The following is a 22,489-nucleotide window of genomic DNA, read 5'->3' on the forward strand; positions in this document are numbered from 1 at the left end:
CTGTGCAGTACATCTAGACGTGTCGATGTGTATAGGCTCCATGTATGTTATTGTAAAGGTGTTTGTGATGAAGATCCCTATTGTAGCATGTATCAATATGTGTTCTTTTACTGGCTAAGTAGTATGAAGTCATGTAAGTAATACCATTTTCCTTATGAACTCATTTCTTAATGAACACTTAGGTTGTTTCCACCTTTTAGCTGCTGTGACTAGTCCAACAACGAACACTGGTTTATAATTCTCTGCATCTCTGCTTTTAAGCCTTTTGAATATGTACCTACCAGCAGGATTACTGAGGCATATGGTAGCTGTATATTTAGGAGGGATTTTTTGTGGGTTTTTTCTGGGACCACGACACTGCTTTCCTCAGCTCTGTCATTTGGAATTCCTACCACTGGTAGATAAGTATTTCACATATCCAAGATCCTCAACGTTTGCTACTTTTTTTGTTGTTATTTAACCTTATACATCTTAGTGGACGTAAACTTGTATCTCACAGTGTTTGGGGTTTGTATCTCTAAAGGCTAATGACTTTATATTTTGTGAAATATCTATTCAAGTTCTTGGCTCATTTTATCTTTTCGTTATCAGGTCTTCAAATGTATATATAAATATATATTTGATTCTTGTCAGATCTATATTTCCTAAAATATCATCCCAGGAGGTAGCTTGTCTTTTCACTTTTAGAACAAAAGTTGTGAAAGCCTTTTTATGAAGTCTTTTGTTCGTCCTTTGCTATGTATGCTCTTTATGTTGTTGCTGTTGGCTCCCATAGAGTCGGTTCCGATTGACAGCAATCCTGTGCAACACAATGAAGCCTGCCCCGTGCCATCCTCCCGATTGCTCTTGGGTTTGCACCCATCTCTGCAGCAACTATGTCAGTCCATCTTGTCAAAGGTTTGCTTTATCTTCACCCCCTGGCTACTTCACCAAGCATGGTGTCTTTCTCCTGGACTGGTCTTCCCTGCCATTTCCAAAGTATGTGAAACAGTCTCGCCATCCTTGGCAGTCTCACGGTACTTGTTCGAAGACAGACTTGGTTGTTCTTTAGGTAGTTGATGCAGCACAATTCAAATGAATGCATTCTTCTTCCGACTTCCTTATTCAATGCCTTCCACGTGCATAGGAGGCAATTGAAAATGCCATGTCTTGTTATTAGAATAGATCATCATTTTTACAATGGGACCCAGAAGCATTGCTCCTGTTTTCTCTTTCTGTTCTGTCATTGTAGTTTGCTCATTTAGGTCCTTAAAACATTTTGAATTTGTTTTTTGTATCATTTTATATGGTTGGAGGTATTTCATTTTCTGCATGTGGAAATTCCATTTTCCCAGCATCATTCAATGCAGAGGAGCCTTGGTGGTTCAGTGATCACAGTTCGAAACCACCAGCTGCTACTCTGGAGAAAGATGAGCTTTCTACTCTTGGAAAGAGTTACAGTGGAAATACACATACGCTGTTGTAGCCGGTTGGGATTGACTCAAGGGCAGTTAGTTTTGAAGAGAGGCTTCTTTCCCCTAGAATGGATGTAGCACACTTTGGAAAAAATCACTTGACTATAGAAGTATGGGTCAAAATCACCTACATTTTAAATAAATGGTGCTCACCTGAAAAAAAAAAAGGAATTCTTTTTTGTCCCAAAGTCTCAGGAATCTGAGCACATAGCTAGATCTGATTAGCCTGAAAAAGTTTTCATAATCTCATATTCTAAAAGTAATAGATATATACTCATAATAAAGAAACATGTGAGAAAAAAGGACATTTAAATCACGCTGAATTACACTACTATATTCATTCTTTACTTTATATATCTTATCAGTCTTGTAGTCTATCCTTTTATATTTCATTTCATAACAGAACACAACAAATACTTTCAAATTAGAAAATCATTTATACTATTTTAGTATCCTAAGTGGAAATAATGTTTATTTTGACTTCTGAATGATTAGGATTACATTTTGAGAAAATATATAATTCATTAATATGTATATAGTTGCTATGCGTTGAGCTGCAATATGCATGATCTGCAGTTCAAACCCACCAGCATCTCCGCAGGAGAAAGACTGGGCTTTCTACTCCCATAGATAGTAGAAAACTACAGGCGGTCACTATGCGTCGCCATTGACTCGATGGCTGGGAGTTTGGTTTGAGAGTGGTAATTAACCAAGAATATGTTCAGTTGAAAAGGGTAGTACCTTTTTATATAATCATATTTAAAATACTTGTATGACAATATATGTAGCTATAAGAGTTAAAATTTGAGAATTGCCCTGCTCTCCTATCTTCTATAGAAAATTGAACAAAGCCCAAGCACAGAATTAAAAATAAAAGTCCAGAAACATAACCTTGAAACTTAATTAAATTAATATGCATTTACATACTCAGGCACTAATATTAAGTACCATAACTGGAGTGCTAAGTAAAGACATCTTGTTCATAGATGGAAGATACTGTGATACCCGAATGGCTATATGATAAAAATTAAAATAAAATAAATATATGTGGAAGAGCGACTTTCAGTCTCATTCATGTAAATATAAATTGATGCTTTTATCAATTTCCACGTCTTGCACATATATTTGTGTTTATTTATGGTTTTATCTTTAAGAAACTGCACATAGTCTGTTAACATCATCTGGAAACATTTTTTTAAAGTATAAATCATGGGTGTTTACTTATTCTTCCACTTCCACTGGGAATGAGTAAATCTTACCTCTTTCATTCTGATGGTTCAAATCTATCATTGCTAAATCACAATGGAACATCTGTATTTTGCGTAAAATGAATAACCTCAATTTTCAGTTTCCTGAAAACACCCCAGGCTTTGAAATTTATAAGAACATAGTTACAGTCAATGGTTCTGCTCTACTGTCAAAGGGAGGCATTGAGCGAGGACAAAGAGTGCTAATGGGTCCTTGACTTGAGTCCCACATGGACTTCTCCCCCATTTGACAGTCCAGTCACGTAGAGTGACACTGTACCCTGAATCCACATACACCGGTGGCTTGTTTTCATTGGCGGCGGTGGTGGTTTGTTTTATGTTTGGAATCATATTTGTCTCTCCGGAGACAATATTTTATTTGTGAAGTGAAACCATGAGGGTAATCACCTCTAAATTATTCAAGATATGCCCAGAATATTTTATATCAAATTTAAAATGATGTTTCTTACAACTTAATATAAATACTAAATGTCTTGTGAGCGATAGCATGGATTTATTTTTAGAATATGAAAATTTGAGTCAAGAGAATATACCAAGCCAACTTCTACATTTTCTGGATATTTCCTAATTTTCCAGAGTCATTGTAATTATTTTGGATAAGTCTGAATAGTTCATAATTAAATAAGGGTGAATTTTAAATACAGCACACAAATTAGCTTGGCTGAGCAATGCTTCATATGAGAAACACCCTCTAAATTCTCTCTGAGACTGACAGCGACGAATGGACAGCCATAGTCTCTTCTCGGAGAAAGGAACTGTTTATTAAAACGTATTTAATGTGTGAGCTGAAGAGCTAATTATGCATCCATTCTTTAGTGACATTTTAGATGACAGCTGTGTGAAAGCAAGGCAGATAATATTAATACACTGTCTTGAAATGAATGAAAGCAAAAAGAATTTTTGTGCCTTTTTCTAGGGCATTTGAGTGCCTCACTTCACGTCGATTGCAGAACACGAACACATTCATCTTGTGTTGAGGAGCTGAAGTGATTATTACCCCAGTGTGAACATAAGCCCCACATTGATTAATCTGTGAAAACAGCAAAGGAAACGGGAGCCAATTGGCAATTGCTCCAGTCACGTGACCCAAGCACCAAGATGGTCCGTTTTTAATAGTAAATGGAAACAGAAATTAAGGGAAATATATTTCACAAATGGAGATGACAGAGCTTTCTTTATGTGGACAAAGATTTGTCAATCATTTAGAAAAGCATGTAGGCAAGCGGCTGATGCTGGAGAATTTCTAACATCGGTTTTATTATATGGTAGAATATTGAGAAAAAATGTAACTGGGTTTATTTGATTTTTAATAAAGGTTTCCAAATTTTAACTTTTAATGACAGCTAGGTGACTTAGTGAACTGCTACATCTAAAATATTTTTAAATTCAGTTATCAGAATTCTGTTTTAAATGAGATTATATGTATTTTTACCTCCCTCATGATGAGAGTTTGCAATTAGATGCAGGTATCTAATCCAACTAGTCTTGGTAATAAATGAAGACCATGTTGTCTCTGCAAAAAGAGCAGTGTTCCATTAGTGCACTGTGTTTATTGCTAATTTTAGGTTAGATGCATTTATAATTCCATTCTTGCTGTGAATTACACACTCCCAAATCCAACAGGTTTAGTCAAACTGGAACCAGATTTTAAAGATTTCATGCCAAGACTCTTAGCTTTGATTACACAAATTGTAAATACCTGGTGTACTTAAAAAACGATTGATATCCAGTTGCTTCCCCAGCTCAGCTCCATTGTTACCTTGTGAGGGGAAATTTGGACCTTGGGGGTTCTGAAACCCTTCCTGGGTTCACAGATTCTACTGTAAGCAGAGGTTAGGGAGTCAGTTTCAGGTGTATATGTACATAGTGGTAGGGAAAAGGGTACTCTGTGAACTCAGTCTATAATATCCATCCTTTGATAGTTTTAAGAAATAATTTCTCTTGTAAAAGTATACCCAAAATTTTTCTTACAATCGCCTTCTCCCATCTATATCTGCCTCTCATGACTGCAGGAAAAATGACTGGTTAAACTGTGCCAAGTGTTTGCATTGTTGAATATAACCTACAATTTAGGTCTAGGATGCTTTTCTAATGCTGGGTATTTTGTAAGCAAATATGTTGTTGTACATAGAGCCTGATATTTTAAAGCCACTTTCAGGGGAAAAAAAACCTGTAAGTTCATGTAATGGAAAATATAATTTACTCCCCTTTTGAACAATTTTGGATTGAACAGTTAAATTCCAAACTTGATTTTCTCTAAAATTTACCCAATAGATAGACAGTTCACAAAATATTATAGCCCGCCTGCTTCTAGCAGCTCCTGTTGAGACAATAAAGGAAGCTATAGGAATGCCCTTTTATCATTTTGTTTTCTGCTGAGTTAATGGCGCTATCATTTAACTGAGGAGGGATGGAGAGGTGAGTGATTTACTGTCAGATTCATGGGGTGAACAGAATAAGTATACTTTTAAAAAAGTATATCCGATAGAATATAGATTTATAGTTTAGAAGATAGATAAAAGGAATTTAGTGTCAAAACACAAGTACAGAATATAAAATGTAAAGCTGGAAAAATATTTGTGAATGGTTTGGCTTACTTTCCTCGTGCTGCTGCAGCAGAAACACCAGGAAGGGGTGGCATTACCATGAGAATTTTATTTGTGTGCCATTTAGGAGATTGGGGTTTGCATTGAGAATGCTCTAGGGACAAGCTTCCTCTCTGTGTCAGCTCTGGAGGAAGGTCTTTCTCTCTGAGAAAGCCATCTTTTCACATGGCTTGGCTTGTCTCTAACAATACCTCTGCTTGTGTAATCTCTTAAGATTATCTCAAAAGAGATTAACTCAAAATATACCCTCTACTGATCCTTCCTCATTGAAATAATCAAGAAAACCTAATCCCAAACTGGACTGTATCCACAGGGTTACAAACTAGGGTTTGCAAAACATGTTTAGAGGACATAATTCAAACAAAAATACACACATATTTTATTAGATAACTATATATATGTACATATATAATATAAATCTGGGGAGATTTTTACCTTTATTAAAAAAAAGGTGTAGGTGCAAAGAAAAAATAAAACCTAAACTCAGGCACACTCTTGTGCAATGGGTGTGCTTCATTACATGTATCTCACATGTTATAATTTTGTAATGTCATAAGTTAATAGATACACAGAAGAAGCAAACAATCCCCAGGAAAACAGCTGATAGGTCTGAGCCACTGACCTTGAGGTATACAGCTTAACAGCTAACTCACAGTGCCAGGAAGGATTGTGTTGTCTTTAATTCTGCTTTCCCACGGTTCTGTGGAAAACTGGAGTCTAAAGGTAGTATAATTTTCCCATGAAAGTCTTGAAGCCCCTTCATATGTGATGATTCCCATGGAGTCATTCATTAAAGTGTGTGGTTGTTTGCACTGAAAAGATATAGAAAGACACATTTCACTAAACTATATATTCACTAATATATGTATAAATAAACATCCATATATGTGAATATTCCATTCTACTCTATATAAAGAGTCACTGGGTTACTATGGGTAAAAACATTGGACTGATAATCTCAAAGTCAGAGCTGCTCTGTGAGGGGGGCGGGAAGATGAAGTTATATGCTCCCACAAAGATTTTTGTCTGGGAAACCCAAAGCCAGTTCTACTTGTCCTATAAAGTCACTGTGAGTGGCTGGACTCAAGGGCATGGGGCTTATACTATATATAGGACAAATGCAAGAAAACTGCCCACTTGAAACCATAATAAAATTGTCTGTATCATATTATAACAGCCAATGATTTAACCTTACTGGAGCATTGTCAAGTCCTTAGCTCATTTGGTAACAAAATGTGCCAGGATAAAAATGATCAAAACAAATAAAAATCTAAAGGGTTCCAGCCTTGCAATTGTCAGAAAGTTACCCGAAGCAGGACCCTCATTCCCAGAGCTTGGTGGAGCCAGACGGTACAAAGATATACCAGTGGGTTTTGGAATATGAGCAAGGAGATAAAATCGAGGCTGCTGCTAATACTTAGGAGAACAAAGGGACTAGGTGGAACTGAGGCAAGAGCCATTGGCAAAGCTGGAGAAGTAGGCAAACACACGTAAGAATCTAGAACAGGACAAAGGTCAAGGTAACATGTTCCTAGGTTAAGGTCCAATTTATTTGGCTCCTATAATTTTTGATTTATCTGAGAACACAATCTGAGCTCATTTCTGTTCTTAATACCCTTGCTATGAAGTAATGTCACAAAATCTACTCCTTAGCTGAATTAAAAGAATTTAGTGCAGAGTTTTGAGAATAAAATTATATTTTATTATATCACCATTCTTATTCTTCCTCCCATTTTTTTCTCATATTACAAAGTACTTATTAGCTCTTCCCCCAAAAGTCAACGTCAGACTTTTTGATTCATTCAGGATTTTGACAGCAATAAGAATATTCTTTAGATTCAAGTAAGAGCAAGATTTTACATCGCAGCTAATCACACTACCATTTTAAAAAATCTTTTCACTTTGAAACTCTTTTCTCCAACTGCCTTATCTGGCCTCTTTTTCACCTAAATTATATCTTAGGTCTAAAATAAGACAAACACATATTTATTTACTAAGGACCACTGATCCATATTATCTTAACAGTCTTAAAATACTATACAATGGAGTCAAGAACAAAATAATAATTTAAATTATATCTAAATTAAAGGATTTATCAATAATTAATTACTGTATATTAGAAACAAAATGGTACCAATAGAATCAGCTTATTAATATAGGAGAAAAAATAAAAAGTAGACAATTTCAGCTACTTGAGAATGCTTTTTTTTAAACCCTCCTAGATTAAAAAGAGAAACCAGAAGAGGATTTTAACTCTGATGTTACAAAAATCAGCTCTGGCCATATGCACATACCTCTGAGCGCAAACTAAAGGCAATAGAGAACTCTCTAGGTGCTAGATTCTAGCACCACCTAGTTGTGCCACAGATATGGTTCAGGATTTTACCTTCAACTATTAACAAATGCTATTTCATTACAGATTAGTCATATATTTATTTATCATATTCCATTCTGAAACTGCCATTTATATTTTTACTCTGTACCATATTTTAAAAGTCTATGCATTTTGTGCAAAATTTTCATTTTGGTGTTGATTTCTATTTGTTTCATCGTCCAAATGTGTGGGAAGCCGCAGCTCTCGCCGCCATTACAAGATGGCGCCGGGCAGTCAGGGCGTTGGCCCATTAAGTGGTAAACAACCACTTGAGGCATGCGCACTGCTTAGATGACGTAGTCACAACTCCGCCCTGGAGTATGCAAACGAGGGTTCTGGCGAACTCACCAATCAATACATGAGGTTCTGGTAAACGCACCAATCAAGGCACAGCACGTCCCCACAGAGCGTATATAAGCAGCAGCAGTTTGAGGCTTCGGGGTCTTTTTTCCGCATTTGAAAATTAAACGCCTGTGGAAGAATCCTGTTGTGGCGCGTCTTTTCTTGCTGGCGAGACCTGGCGCGACACAAATGGCCAGTTGTAACTGCCTACTTTTCCACTGGGTAAACAACAACAAAATACCTCACTACCGTGAAGTCAATTCTAACTCGTAGGAAGCTAACGGGGATGGAGGCCATATTGGACCTCTTCAGGCTACATAAGGGAGAAGCAGAAGCAATCTCAACACCAGCGCAAGGCAGAGTGTTACAAGGGGGGAGGCACACGTGCCTCCACGCTCCGTCCTTCTCTTATCCTCGTCGGACACCGTCTGTTCCTCTCACAGAGCTTCTACTCCTCTGCTAGATTCGATGACGCGTCTCAGAGGGACATGCAGAACTCAGAGACAACACTTTCAATTCTGAGGGTTTATTAGGAAAGTTAACAGGTTACCCCAAGTCAGCATCAGAAAATATTAAGTCTACAGTCTTTGGTCCACAGGAATGCCTCTCAGCAGCCAGTAGGCAAGTCTCACTCTGTGGCCCTCAGTTTCTCAGCTTCATGGGCTATTGGCCTTGTCCATGGTCCTAAAAGCCCAATAGTGACTGCATCATAGTCTCATGGTCTCTGATCTCATTGCTACAACCTGTCTACTCTGGTACCTCTGGTCTCAATGTAGCTAATGTGGCATGGTCTCTGCTGCCTCCACCACATCAGGCAGGGATTTCAAAAGAATGTCCTCCTGATGGCTCATCTTCTTTGATGGTCCCTGGAATTTTCTCTGTTCCTGCTTCTGAAATAGCTCTCAAATCCATTTGGATGGCAAAATGGACCAATCCACAATTTAAAGTTCCCTATACTTTATTTGCATGGTTTCATCCAATCTTTTTATAGAGAAAGGGCTATGAGGACCATATTAAGAGAATTTGCTTTATTAGATGGGAGCAGACAGCCTCATTTTTCTCTTGCAGCAGGGTTGGTGGGTTTGAATGGCCTATTCTTCTGTTCTCAACCCAACACTTAGCCACCAGAACTTTAGAAATGCCATCTAAAAACATTGTTTAGGAACTTGCTCAAGACTAAAATGAAGTGGGCTGATTTTTTTAACAATTTATTGGGGCTCATACAATTCTTATCACAGTTCATACATATACATACATCAATTGTATAAAGCACATCCATACATTCCCTGCCCCAATCATTCTCAAAGCATTTGCTCTCCACTTAAGCCCTTTGCATCAGGTCCTCTTTTTTTCCCCCTCCCTCCCCTTTCCCCACTCCCTCATGTGCCCTTGATAATTTATACATCGTTATTTTGTCATATCTTGCCCTATCCGGAGTCTCCCTTCCCCACCTTCTCTGCTGTCCCTCTCCCAGGGAAGAGGTCACATGTGGATCCTTGTAATCAGTTCCCCCTTTCCAACCCACTTACCCTCCACTCTCCCAGCATCGTCCCTCACACCCTTGGTCCTGAAGGTATCATCCACCCTGGATTCCCTGTACCTCCAGCCCTCATATGTACCAGTGTACAGCCTCTGCCCTATCCAGCCCTGCAAGGTAGAATTCGGATCATGGTAGTTGGGGGGAGGAAGCATCCAGGATCTGGGGGAAAACTGTGTTCTTCATAGGTACTACCTCGCACCCTAATTAACCCATCTCCTCTCCTAAACCCCTCTATGAGGGGATCTCCATTGGCCGACACTTGGGCCTTGGGTCTCCACTCTGCACTTCCCCCTTCATTTAATATGGTATATGTATACATATATACATATACATATGTACATATACATACATATACACATACATACACACACTTATATCTTTTTTTTTTTTGCATGATGCCTTATACCTGGTCCCTTGGCACCTCGTGATCGCACTGGCCGGTGTGCTTCTTCCATGTGGGCTTTTTTGCTTCTGAGCTAGATGGCCGCTTGAAGTGGGCTGATTTTGAGGATATGTTGGTATTGGGGCCATGTTGTTCTTGTGGACAGTGGTTATGTATTGGGCTGTGACAAGCAAGTTTCACAGTTTGCAACCACCATCTGGTCCTTGGGAGAAATATGGGGCTTTCTTCCCATAAACAATTATAGTCTCAAAAAAAAATCACTGGGGGAAGTTCTACCCTGTGCTATGGGGTCATTATATGTCTACATTGATGTGGTGGCAGTGAATTTGTTAATTTTTTTTTCAGTCCCAGTAAGCAAGAGAAGGCCCTTCAGCAGTATCACAAGTCAGTCCACCCAGTGGTTACACTGAAGAAAAGACCCGTTGTTCTGCTTTTATAAAGATCGGGGTCTAGGTTTATGGGAGCCTTGGTGGTGTAGTGGTTACATGCTGGGCTGCATTGCACAAGGTATGTGGTTCAAAATCACCAGCCACTCCACCGTTACGGTGAGAGAAAGATGGGGCTTTCTAAACCAGTAAACAGTTATAGTTTCAGAAACCCATGGGTGAATTGACATGAACTCAACGGCAGTGCGTTTGGTTTGATTTGACCTATCATCATCATTCTTATGATTCATAACACGAATCAAAATAGATAATCAGAAATCTAACCTATGGAAAAGTCACTAATTGTAAAGGAAATGTAAGATTTTGCTCAATACATTAAGCTAAGAGAGATAATCCAACGGTGAAAATTTAAGAGACGTGTAAAAGTTTGTGGGCTTTTGCCCTTAAAATCTTTAAACTGGTTTATTCTCCTGGTTCTTTCTTCTAATTTACTCTGAGTAAAATTCATGTAGAAATAAGATGACCATCCTTTGGGGGAAGAAAAAAAACGATTAAATGTGTTAACATTGCCAACAATTCTTATATTTAGGTACTCTGGAAATGGTTTTAATTAGTAACACGGAATGCCTATGGACCTATCACAGATCAAGAGGCAAGACTTGGTGATATTTTATATTGATTTATCTAAGGGGAGAGGGGATAAGGACAAGCCCAAGAGTTTTTGATGGGTAACTAGACAGATTTCATCCTTCACTGAAATAGGGCGCTCAAGAGGAGAGTTCAGTAGAATGGAGAACATGCGGAGTTAACTTTAGGAGCAGCTGTCTTTGAGGTGCCTGGGGAGGATGGGTGTGAGTAGTCTGGGCAGTAGCACATGTACGTCTGAAGCTCAGAATCATTCGTGGCAATTAAAATGTGCCAGCCATCACGACATAGGCTGGGACATGCGCTGAAGGAGTCTTTTGAGAATAAAAAGGTAGAAGCAGACCTAGCTCCAGGACTCCTGGGATTCCCATTCAAAGTGAAAGGATTCAACCAAGGGAAGTCTATGATTTCTTTTATATGAAGATATAAAATATTAAACTGTAATTAATTTATTCAATAAATAATAACCGAGTGTCTGACATGTGAATCCTAAGAGTCTAGAGTTACGCACAGAGTTTTTAGCAAGACTTGGTCCTTTGTTTCTCTCTAAATGGATTATCCAAGTGTTATTTTTCCCCCATTGGAGAATATCAAATTAAAATTTTGAAAGATTGATAAAAGCTTTAACTGCTTCCTAGAAGATGATTAGATTCTCTCTGAGTATAACCAAGAGTGAACTGAAAGTTAGCAACTCTTCTGGAACATAATTCATTATGTCCCTCTGTGAAAACAGACGCGGGTCATCTATGTTTCTCTGTCACACTGCCTTGCATCTTTGGCAATGAACTTCAATTCCAGAGAGTGAGGATACAAAAAAGGCAGGTGAAGTGACTGAGCCAGTGAGTTCTAAACTCCAGAGCAAAGAGAAAATCCCGCCTCCCCTTGGACACCCAGAGGTGCAGTTTAACAAATGCAACAGAAGTAGGCCGCCTTCTGATGAACCCAAGAGAGACAAACTCTGTGGCTCTGAGGCAGAATGGATTTAGTCAGTGGTGTATGACGTCATGAGAGGAGCCCAATCCAGCGGTGTATGATGTCATGGGAGGAGTCCTCGTGGCGCCGTGCTTATGCATGGGACAGCAACTTGCAAACTACCGGCCCTCCAAGGAGAAGTCGGGGCCCTCTGGTCCCAGAAACACTTACCGTTTCGGAAGCTCTAGAGGCAGTTCTACCCTGTCCTACGGGGACCCTTGGAGTCGACGTCGACGCAGTGGCAGTGGGTTTTGTAGTATGGCACCAGGGTCCTCTGATGTGACTGGCGAACCAAAGACACCAGGGGTTTGTGCAGTGGAGGTTCATTTAGGTACCTGCTTTCGTTGTGGTTTTACATTTTGATTTACATCGTACCAAAAATAAATATCACAGCCTGCCCTTTTTGTTGTTGCTGTGCATTCAGAAACTATTTTAGGGATCCTTTCTCATATTTCAGAAATAAAGATAAGCAGCCATCGAAGGCTGGCGACCTGTGAGCATGATTGGCCTTGACTCAGTAATCTCAGTGGCTCGACAGATCCTCTCCGAAATGATAGCATTTTAAACCTACATATGAAAGGAAAACACTGAGGTTTGCATTCCAAGTTCTTAAATAATACTGATTTTTTCAAAATTGACTCCTTGTTTTTATGCCCCGCCCCCCAACAGTCTTTCATTCTAAAATGTGTCTGAGACTATTAGAGGATTCAGTTGACACAAGCCATCCAGACTCTGCTTCCCCTGCCGAGTGCTCCGAAGGATGTAGTCCTGCCACCAGCTGAAAGCACATTGAGGATTGCGCATGCGCACTAGGCCCGATGTGTTTTCCGTCAATAAAGCAACATTAATGAACCCATAAAGTTACTTGGGTCATTTGTACGTAGCCATTTAAGGAAGACAGGAGCCCTGGTGGCAGAGTGGTTATGCATTGGGCTGCTAAATGCAATTTCAGCAGTTCAAATGCACCAGCCTCTCCGCAGGAGAAAGACAGGGCTTTCTACTCCTGTGAGAAGTAATAGAGATGCACTGGGTGGCATTTCATAAAACTTGACTCGCTAGTGGAAAATAATTTAAAAATTGATATATATTTCAAAGATCTACAAAATGACAACCTAATTTCCAACAATGTTTCTCTAGATAAGAATCAGGTTGTATTCCATTGTATGGTTCATTTTCAATTTATTGTAATAACACTATTTATTTAAGTGTAGATTGCAAGTATTTAGCCCATGCTTACTGTGTGTCTATCTAGAAAATTCTACCTCTGATAGATTTTTATATACAGTTTAAGGAACAAGACCCAACGATGTAAAATAATGACTACGGAAGTCTTTTATAAAGAGATTTCTCATAAACACATCCAACAGCACCTGCATTCTTATGTACACTGTTTGCCGAGAAATGCCATCCTGTGCACTAATTTAATGGCAGTGCTCAGTCATGGTATCTCTCTTCTCTATGTCTTTCCTAGTATTTTCTACGAACATTAATTATGATGGTTCTGTAATCCATGAAATCCCAAATGAGTGTTCTCCTGTGGACTCCTTACATAGCTTTAAACCATCCCCATATGACAGGCTTAACACAATGGTTAGTACACAGGAAATATTTTTATTGCTGTGGTTAGATGCTATCTAATTGATTTACAGAAAAATGTAGAAAACAAAAACAGAATTAAACAACAACAAAAAACCATAATAACGTCAAACAGATTGTTTTAATTTCCTTCCACTTCATTTTGAACTTGCACATAGGAAATGTATGGCCCCTGGGCTTCTCTTGACTGGCGACACTGAGCGTTTCTGTTTTCTCTTTCTACAGATATAGTCAATATAGTCCACTTGATACTGTGTATTCCGTCTGATCAAGTACACGTGTATAATTGTTGTTTATGTGTTGACTAAAAGCCGATCCTATGTTGTTGACTAACAGCATATTTGCAAGGAAAAGGGCATATGGTGATCTTCAGCAGGGCCCTATTTTCCAACTTCTTATGCTTCCTCTTTGTTTCCTAACTCCCCGTTCTAATGACCAGGAACTGTTGAGGCATCAGTGTCAGACTGACGAGGGTTGAAATTCTCAAGTATTTCTTTACTACTGGTGCTACCAGCTGTCAAAGGCCTTCCTTTTTTTTTTTTTTGGTGGCTCCTCTACTTTACTAGGCATGACATCATTCTCCACTGACTGGTCTCCTGACAACATGTCTAAAGTTTATGAGACAAAGTGTCACCCTCCTCGCCTCTAAGGAGCATTCTGACTGTGCTGCTCCTACGACAGATGTGTTGGTTCTTTTAGGAGTCCATGGGACTTCCCATTTGAATGCATCCATTCTTTTTCAGTTGTCCAACTTTCACATTCGTATGTGGTGACTGCAAATACCATGGCTTGGAGCAAGCATACCTCAGTCCTCAAAGTAACCTCTTTGCTTTTCAACACTTTAAATAGATCTTGTGTGACAGACAGATTTACCCAATGCAATGTGTCCTTGGATCTCTTAAGTGCTGCTTCAATGGGCATTAATTGTGGATCCAAGCAAGATGGAATCCTTGATAATGTCAATCATTTATCCATTTACCATGATATGAGGTTACCTCCTAGTCTATTTGTGAGGATTTTAATTTTCTTTATATTGAGTTATAATCTATAGTGTAGACTGCAATCCTTGATTTTCATCAGAAAATGTTTCAAGACCTCTTCACTTTCACCAAGCACGGTAGTGTCATCTGCACACCACAGGTTGTTAGGAATCCTTCCTGTAATCCAGATGCCAATTTCTTCTTCATATAATCCAGCTTCTCCGAGTATTTGGTCAGTATACAGATTGAATAAATATGGTGACAGGCTAAAACTCTGATGCACACCTTTTCTTATTGTAAACCATGTAGTATTCCCTTGTTCTGTTCACACAACTGCCTCTTGATCCATGTACATAACAGCATACCATTGCATTCTGGGATTCCCATTCTTCTCAAGGCTACACATCATTTGTTATGGTTCACATAACATAGCCAATAAATCAGAAGTAATCATCTCTGTCCTATGTTCTGCTTTCTGCCAAGATCCGTCTGATGGCATCAGCAAAGATATCCCTTGCTCCAAGTCCTCTTCTGAATCTGGCCTGAGTTCCGGCAGCTCCCTGTCAATGTACTGTTGCAGTCGCTGTTGAATTATCTTCAGCAAATTGTACTTGCACAGGATTTTGCCAATATTGTTCTATAATTAAGGGTTATGTTGGGTCACTTTTCTTTGGAATGGTTACAACTAAGGATCTCCTCCAGTCACTTGGTCAAGTAGTGCTTCCCAGTTTTCTGGCATAGGTGAATCAATGCTTCCAGTAGTCCATCAGTTTGTTAAAAATATTTCCTTTGGTAACTATCAATTCCTGGAGCCTTGTTTTTCTTCCTTATAAATGTGTCAGCCTTCTTCTTTATAGTCCTATCAATATAATCTTCTTACAGACAATACTGCACTTCAAAATAAGTCTTGAAATGGTTTGTTGGTGCTAAATGCAATGCCATTCATTCTCCTTGGATGTATCTTTTTTAAAAAAACATTTTATTAGGGGTTCATACAACTCTTACCACAATCCATACATATACATACATCAATTGTATAAAGCACATCTGTACATTCTTTGCCTTAATCATTTTCAAAGCATTTGCTCTCCACTTAAGCCCTGTGCATCAGGTCCTCTTTTTTTCCCCTCCCTCCCCGCTCCCCCCTCCCTCATGAGCCCTTGATAATTTATAGATTATTATTTTGTCATATCTTTCCCTATCCGGCGTCTCCCTTCACCCCCTTTTCTGTTGTCTGTCCCCCAGGGAGGAGGTCACATATAGATCCTTATAATCGGTTCCCCCTTTCCAACCCACTCACCCTCTACTCTCCCAGTATTGCCCCTCACACCCCGGTCCTGAAGGTATCATTGGATGTATCTTTCCTTACATATTAACCCATATGATTGTCTGATTCAAAATGGCCAATCTCCATTCATTTCAGCTGAGTAATGCCTAGGATATCCATCTTTATGTATTCCAGTTCACTCTTGATGACTTACAATATTCTAGACTCATACTTCATATATTCCATATTCTAAATATTAATGGATGTTGGCAGTTATTTCTTTTTGATTTTGAATCATGCTCCATCAGCAAGTGAAACTTGGGAGGGCTCTGTTGCATCCGGGTCATGAAGATCGATGATACGTGGATGAAGGCGCTGTTCTCTGGTCATCCTTTGAGTCTACTCCTGCTGGAGCATAGCCCGTCGCGTGGCACACGGAATTACAAGTTGGGCACAGACCATAAGAGCAGCCGTTACTTAGAAACCTCCAGACTCTCCCAGGGAGAAAGTGGGGAGGTTCTTCCCCGGTCAAGATTTGCTGTCTTAGAATCCCATAGGGGCAGTTCCACTGTGTTCTATAGATCGCTATGCGTCACAATGAGCTCATTGGCAGTGAATTTGGTTTGAGTTGGGTTCCATCCTAAGAAATTCCGGTTCAGGCACTGTATTGCACAATGGATTCAGAAGATTTTCAACGGCCAATCCCTCAGAAGCGGACCATTCATCTTAATCGGTTCTTATTCTGGGAACTCTGCTGAAACTTGTTTGCCATGGGTAACTATACTGGTATTTGAAATATTAGTGGCCTAGCTTCCAGGATCACAGATATATACAAGCCACCATAGTATGACAAACGGACAGACTATTATGGAGGACAAGCTTAGCAAATATTTGTGTAGTGCTTGGCCTTCCTCCTTCTCTCATGCACTGCATGATGTATTAAAATTCAAATTAGGAAGCCAAGAAATGGTGGGAATTTAATTGAGTCACTTATGCTCTATTTCTCATATCCTCATCTGATATTTCCAGATCCACAGCTTTATTCCAGGATTTTCAATTCACAATTATTTTTGCACCTTCGCTGAGTGATAATTTAATACTTATAAATTTGATTCATATTCCTGGTCTAGATATGGCTTCTCATATTATAAGGATCATCATATTGATGGCAATTACCTCCTTTTTCATTTTCAAACAGGACAAGGAGAAATCATCTGCCTCTAAATTATCTACAATGACAAACAAATATATTGATGCAAATGATGGGGGTTGGAGTGAAGACCCAAAGCCTATCTGTAGACAATTGGATAATCGCTCACAGAAGGGTCACAAGGAGAGAATGAGGCAGCCAGGGTGCAGCACAACAGAGACTGAACACACAATCTTCCTTTAGTTTTTTTTAATACTTCCTTCTCCCCACTGTCATGACCCCAGTTCTACCTTACAAATCTAGCTAGACTGGAGCGTGTACACTGCTACAGATAAGGGCTCTCAACACATGGAATCTAGGAGAGATAAATCCCTCTGAACAGTAATAGGAGTAGCAACACCCTGAGGGTAGGGGGAAAGTAGGGGTGGAAGGGGAAGAAACGGGGAACCGACTACAATCACACACAATCCCACCCTCCTCTCCAGGAGGACAAACAACAATAACATGGACAAATGGAGACAACGGGTGATGTAAGATATGAAAATAATAATAATTTATAACTTATCATGGGTCCATGAGGGTGGGAGGGGGGAGGAAGAATAGCTGATACCAAGGGCTCAAACAGAAGGAAAATATTTTGGAAATGATGAAGGCAACATGTGTACAAAGGTTCTTGATACAATTGATGTATGGATTATTTTAAGAGCCGTCAAAGTCCCCAATAAAATGATTTAATTATAAGAAATAAACAAAACAAAAAGATTATCTGCAATAAGATTTGAAAATAAGCCATCCTTGATGACTTCATGGAACTAAAAATCCCATTGCATTGAGTTAATCCTGACTTATATTGACCCTGTAGGGTTATAAACTCTATGCAGAACTGACCTTGGCTGTGCAAGGCTGTAAATCTCATGGGCGCTGAAAGCTTCATCTTTCTCCCACAGAGTTGGCTGGTCAAATCCACCTGCTGACCTTGTGATTAGCAGTCAGAAGTGTAGCCCACCAAGCATCCAGGGCTCTGATCTCCTGTCAAGATTTAAAGCCTTGGAAACCCTATAGAAAGTCTCTGTGAGACAGAATTGACTTAAAGGCAGTGGATTGAATCATGGGGTCAGAAACTCCAAAAGCCTTAAATTATTGGAACTTTTTCTTCTAAACAAGGAAATGCCAAGAAGGGAGATAAATTCACCAACCATTCATGGACAATTCTAACATTATCTTTTTTATCCTTTAAAAATTTTTTTATTAAAAGATCATTTTGTTGGTGGCTGTTACAACCCTTATTACAATCCACACATCAGTTGTATCAGGCATATTTGTTCACATGTTGCTATCATTCTTTTTTTAATCATTTTATTAGGGGCTCATACAACTCCTATTACAATCCATACATGCATCAATTGTGTAAAGCACATTTGTACATTCATTGCCCTCATCATTCTCAAAACATTTGCTCTCCACCCAAGCCCCTGGCATCAGGTCATTATTTTGTCATATCTTGCTCTTTCCGATGTCTCCCTTCACCCACTTTTCTGTTGTATGTCCCCCAGGGAGGTCACATGTAAATCCTTGAAATAGCTTCCCCCTTTCCAACCCACCCTCCCAGTATTGCCACTCACACCACTGGTCCTGAGGGTATCATCCGCTCAGGCTTCCCTCTGTTTCCAGTTCCCATCTGTACCAGTGTACCTCTTCTGGTCTAGTCAGGCTTGCAAGGTAGGATTCAGACCATGACAGTGTGTGTGTGGGAGGGGGGGAGGGTAGGAAGCATTTAGGAACTAGAGGAAAGTTGAATTTTTCATCTTTGCTACATCATTGCTAACATTATCTTTTAAAGAAATCTCACCAGGAAGGTCCTGATAATTATTCATTTCTTCTGTGCTTGAGTCTTTTTCATTCTCATGGTTCTATGGTAGACTTGGGTTAAAATACGGAGTGTCCCCAAATCAATGCTCTCTCTGATGCTTGCAGTAAGGAAACCATACAAGCTAGATATTGTTGGTAATCAATAATCATATAAAACCTAATGATCATGTATGGTGGTGATAAGAAAGCATTCATTCGGTCAGTACCCCGTGTATCAGATTTGGGGGTGGGGTGAGTGGGGTTAGTATAGAACACTGAGAAAATTTGGTTTGGATTATGCGGTTGTTGTAAGCATACGATTATAGGTAAACATTCTGACAGATCAAGAAAATTTCACATAATTAGAAATTATGCTTTACAGTCAAGGTTTGGATTTAATGCAATAAATTCCTGATTCCCTGTGTTAAAAGTAACGAATCTTAAGTTTAAAACTCACCTTTGCATCCACAGGAGTTCATGTTGACCGCTCGTTTGCCTTTCTAAAGCTATAATCATCATCGTACTGTGGGCACACTATGGAGCCCTGGTGGTGCGGTGGGTTAAGCGTTTCACTGTTTAGCGACATTGACAGTTCAAACTTACCAATGGCTCCCCTGGAGAAAGATGAGTCTGTCTGCTTCCATCAAGCTCTAGAATCTCAGAGACCTTAGGCAGGGTGTGTATGCGTCGGAATTAACTAGATGGCATTGGTTTTATGCACACAATATTTTTCTAGCCTCCAGGTAGGAAGTATATATTAATTCACATGCAAATGGAGAATTAGAATGGCACAATTTTTATGCAATGAAATATGAAGTTGAAAAAGTTTTTGTAATGATATTTGGCCGCAATTCTTCCACTGAATCTATTAATGAAGTACTTTCTGCCATTTGGTTCCTAGATTTATTCATTTATTCCTCCTTTCATTCATGCAGTCTCTAATGCTTCCAAACCTCACAAGGCAACTGCATTTTCCTAAGCTCTGGTGGCACAATCTCTCACCCTACTGGCACAGAGGGTTGCTCACTGGGCTGCTAAGCTCAAGGTCAGCAGTTTGAAACTCTCAGCTCCACAGAAGACAGATGGGACTTTCTACTCCTGTAGAGTTAGAGTCTTGGAAACCCCCAAGGGCAGTTCTACCCTGTCTTACAGGGTTGCTATAAGTCAGGATCCCCTCGATGGCAGTGAGCTTCTGTGTTGGTTTGGTGGTACCATGGTTAAGAGTTCAGCTGTTAACTGAGAGGATGGCAATTCAAATTTACCACCTGCTTGGGGGAAAAAGATGTTTGGGTCTGCTTATATGATGATCACTACATGTGAGTCCGAATCAAGTCCATGGCAGTGTGTTTGGTTTGGGTGTTTGGGTATGGAACAGTGAATGGTAACACTGCCCATGCTAATGTTGGTCCACAGTTAGGAAGTAAAGGGCTTTAGTCCATTACTCAGCTGCCCTACCGCTTCTGATAAAGTCAAGTAAAGCAAAATTGTGAGTTTTCATTAAACACCTAAGTTCTCGGTGCCAAACCCCCCAGATTATGACAGTTTAACTTCCTAACAAGACTGAGGCTGGATGCTGGCAGCTACTTTGGCCTCCTCCTCACAGTTGTGTACTACTTTGCATAAGCTTTCAGACATATTCAGAAACATTCCGAATCTGAGAAGGGATGCAGGACTTCCATTCCTTAGGAAAACACAAAACCTCTATTATTTCAATTCGGAAATCCCATTGAATATAACCTAGGGATTCTGTAATACTCTAGAATTACTTAAAGTTTAAAAAAAAGATAGAATGTCTTTGGTAAAAGAGATTGTTAAATGGACTAAATATTCCTTTTCAGTGGATAAGAACACTGATACATTCTTGATTATGTCATAGGCAAAGGGTAAATAGTCTTATTGTATAAGGCTAAGCATACTTTTAGACTTGCAACTCAGTTTTGTCCTTTAGCGCATCAGAAAAAGATCAAAAGATAACTGGTCCCTTCTGCACCTGGTGGTCAGACAGGCTCATTTGCTTCTTCCATGTGGGCTTTGATACTTCTCAGCTAGATGGCCACTTGTTTATCTTCAAGACAGCAAAGAGCTGAAAACCATATCAGTGGGTGCCCACCTCCCTGATGCGATCAATGAAGCCAAACATGTGCATAAGCAAATGTGGTGAAGAAAGGAAAGCAGATGGTGCCCAGCTATAGCGTCTGGGATCTTAAAGGCTCAAAGATAAACAAATGGCTATATCGCTCAGAAACAACAAAGCCCACATGGAAGAAACACACCAGCCTGTGTGACCACGAGCTGTCGAAGGGATCAGGTATTAAGCATCAAGGAACATAAAATCATATCATTGAAAAGGTGGATGAGTGCAGAGTGGAGACTCAAAGCCCAAAGGTAGCCAACCGGACACCCCTTGCTGAGGGACTGTGGGGAGGAGATGAACCAGGCAGGGTGCAGGGTAGCAACGATGAAACATATAACTTTCCTCTAGTTCTTAAATACTTCCTCCCCCCACTATCATGATCCCAATACTACCTTGCAAATCTAGCTAGACCAGAGGATATACATTGGTACAGATAGCAACTGGAAACGCAGGGAATCCAGGACAGATGACTCCTCCAGAACCAGTGATGAGAGCAGTGATGCCTGGAGGGTGGAGAGAATGTGGGGTAGAAAGGAGGAATTGATTACAAGACTCTACACAGAGCCTCATCCCTGGGGGGGGGGGGGGGAACAGCAGAGTAGAGGGCAAGGGGAGACGTCAGACAGTGTAATATATGACAAAGCAATAATATATGAATGATGAAGGGTTTATGAGGTGGGGGGAGTGGGGAGGGAGGGGGAAAATGAGCAGCAGATATTAAGGGCTCAAGTAGAAGGCAAATGTTTTGAGAATGATGATGGCAACAAATGTACATATGTGCTTGACACAGTGGATGTATGTGTGGATTGTGATAAGAATTGTACAAGCCCCCAATAAAATGATTTTAAAAACATTTTTAAAAAGATCAAAAGAAAGTCTGGTTTAATTCCAATTCGTTCTCTTTAATTCCATAATATATCATTGTATTTCAAAATGAAAGGTTTGGGGATCCATGCCATCACGTGAACCATGTGGACTGATCGGTACACGCTTGTGTCCGAAATGACTGATTCTGATCATGATGAAGCCTGTGTATGTCCTGTCTTTCCCTGTTGACAGCACCAGAAGAATGGACCACAACTCGCTCCAGTCTGAAGGCGCCACCGCCAAGGTCAGCCAGAGGGGGATACAGGGAGCACCCCTATGGTAGATATTGAAGGTCCTTCTCACCTGGGAGCTCACCTCAAAGACAATTCATAGCCTGTGGTCTCCACATAAACAGCAACACGACAAGTAATAGTCCTTTTTTTTCTCTCTCTCCTATTTTAGGGCTAACTGCTCGTGATTATTCCCATATATTTCTTGTATTTCCCCCCTATACTGTTGGCGTGACATTAACACTAATATTATTTGACAAAACGGACTTAAAAAGACATTGGCAAGCATTGTCTATAACCCATTCAGTAGGATGATATTCTCTTGGTTGTTTTTCATTGTTGTGTGTAATTTTATTTTATTTTATTTTTTAATGAAAAAGCATGAATCTGTTCAAAGACTTTGAGTCTCAACCAACTAGCAAAAGTT

The 22,489-nt window shown here is 39.7% G+C and overlaps 1 protein-coding gene across 2 annotated transcripts in view; it reads left to right on the forward strand.

Moving 5' to 3' along the window:
* The window catches only part of KHDRBS2 (KH RNA binding domain containing, signal transduction associated 2), a 646,447-nt gene extending 624,325 nt beyond the window's left edge, over positions 1 to 22,122 (forward strand). For both annotated transcript variants that reach the window (XM_075554046.1, XM_075554047.1), the window contains one exon: positions 22,025 to 22,122. In XM_075554046.1, the coding sequence (XP_075410161.1) occupies positions 22,025 to 22,122 (98 nt within the window). The remainder of the gene's footprint in view (positions 1 to 22,024) is intronic.
* The last annotated feature ends 367 nt before the right edge of the window (positions 22,123 to 22,489 follow it).

Source organism: Tenrec ecaudatus, chromosome 7 (assembly GCF_050624435.1).
Source record: "Tenrec ecaudatus isolate mTenEca1 chromosome 7, mTenEca1.hap1, whole genome shotgun sequence".
In the NCBI taxonomy this organism is placed as follows: Eukaryota; Metazoa; Chordata; class Mammalia; order Afrosoricida; family Tenrecidae; genus Tenrec; species Tenrec ecaudatus.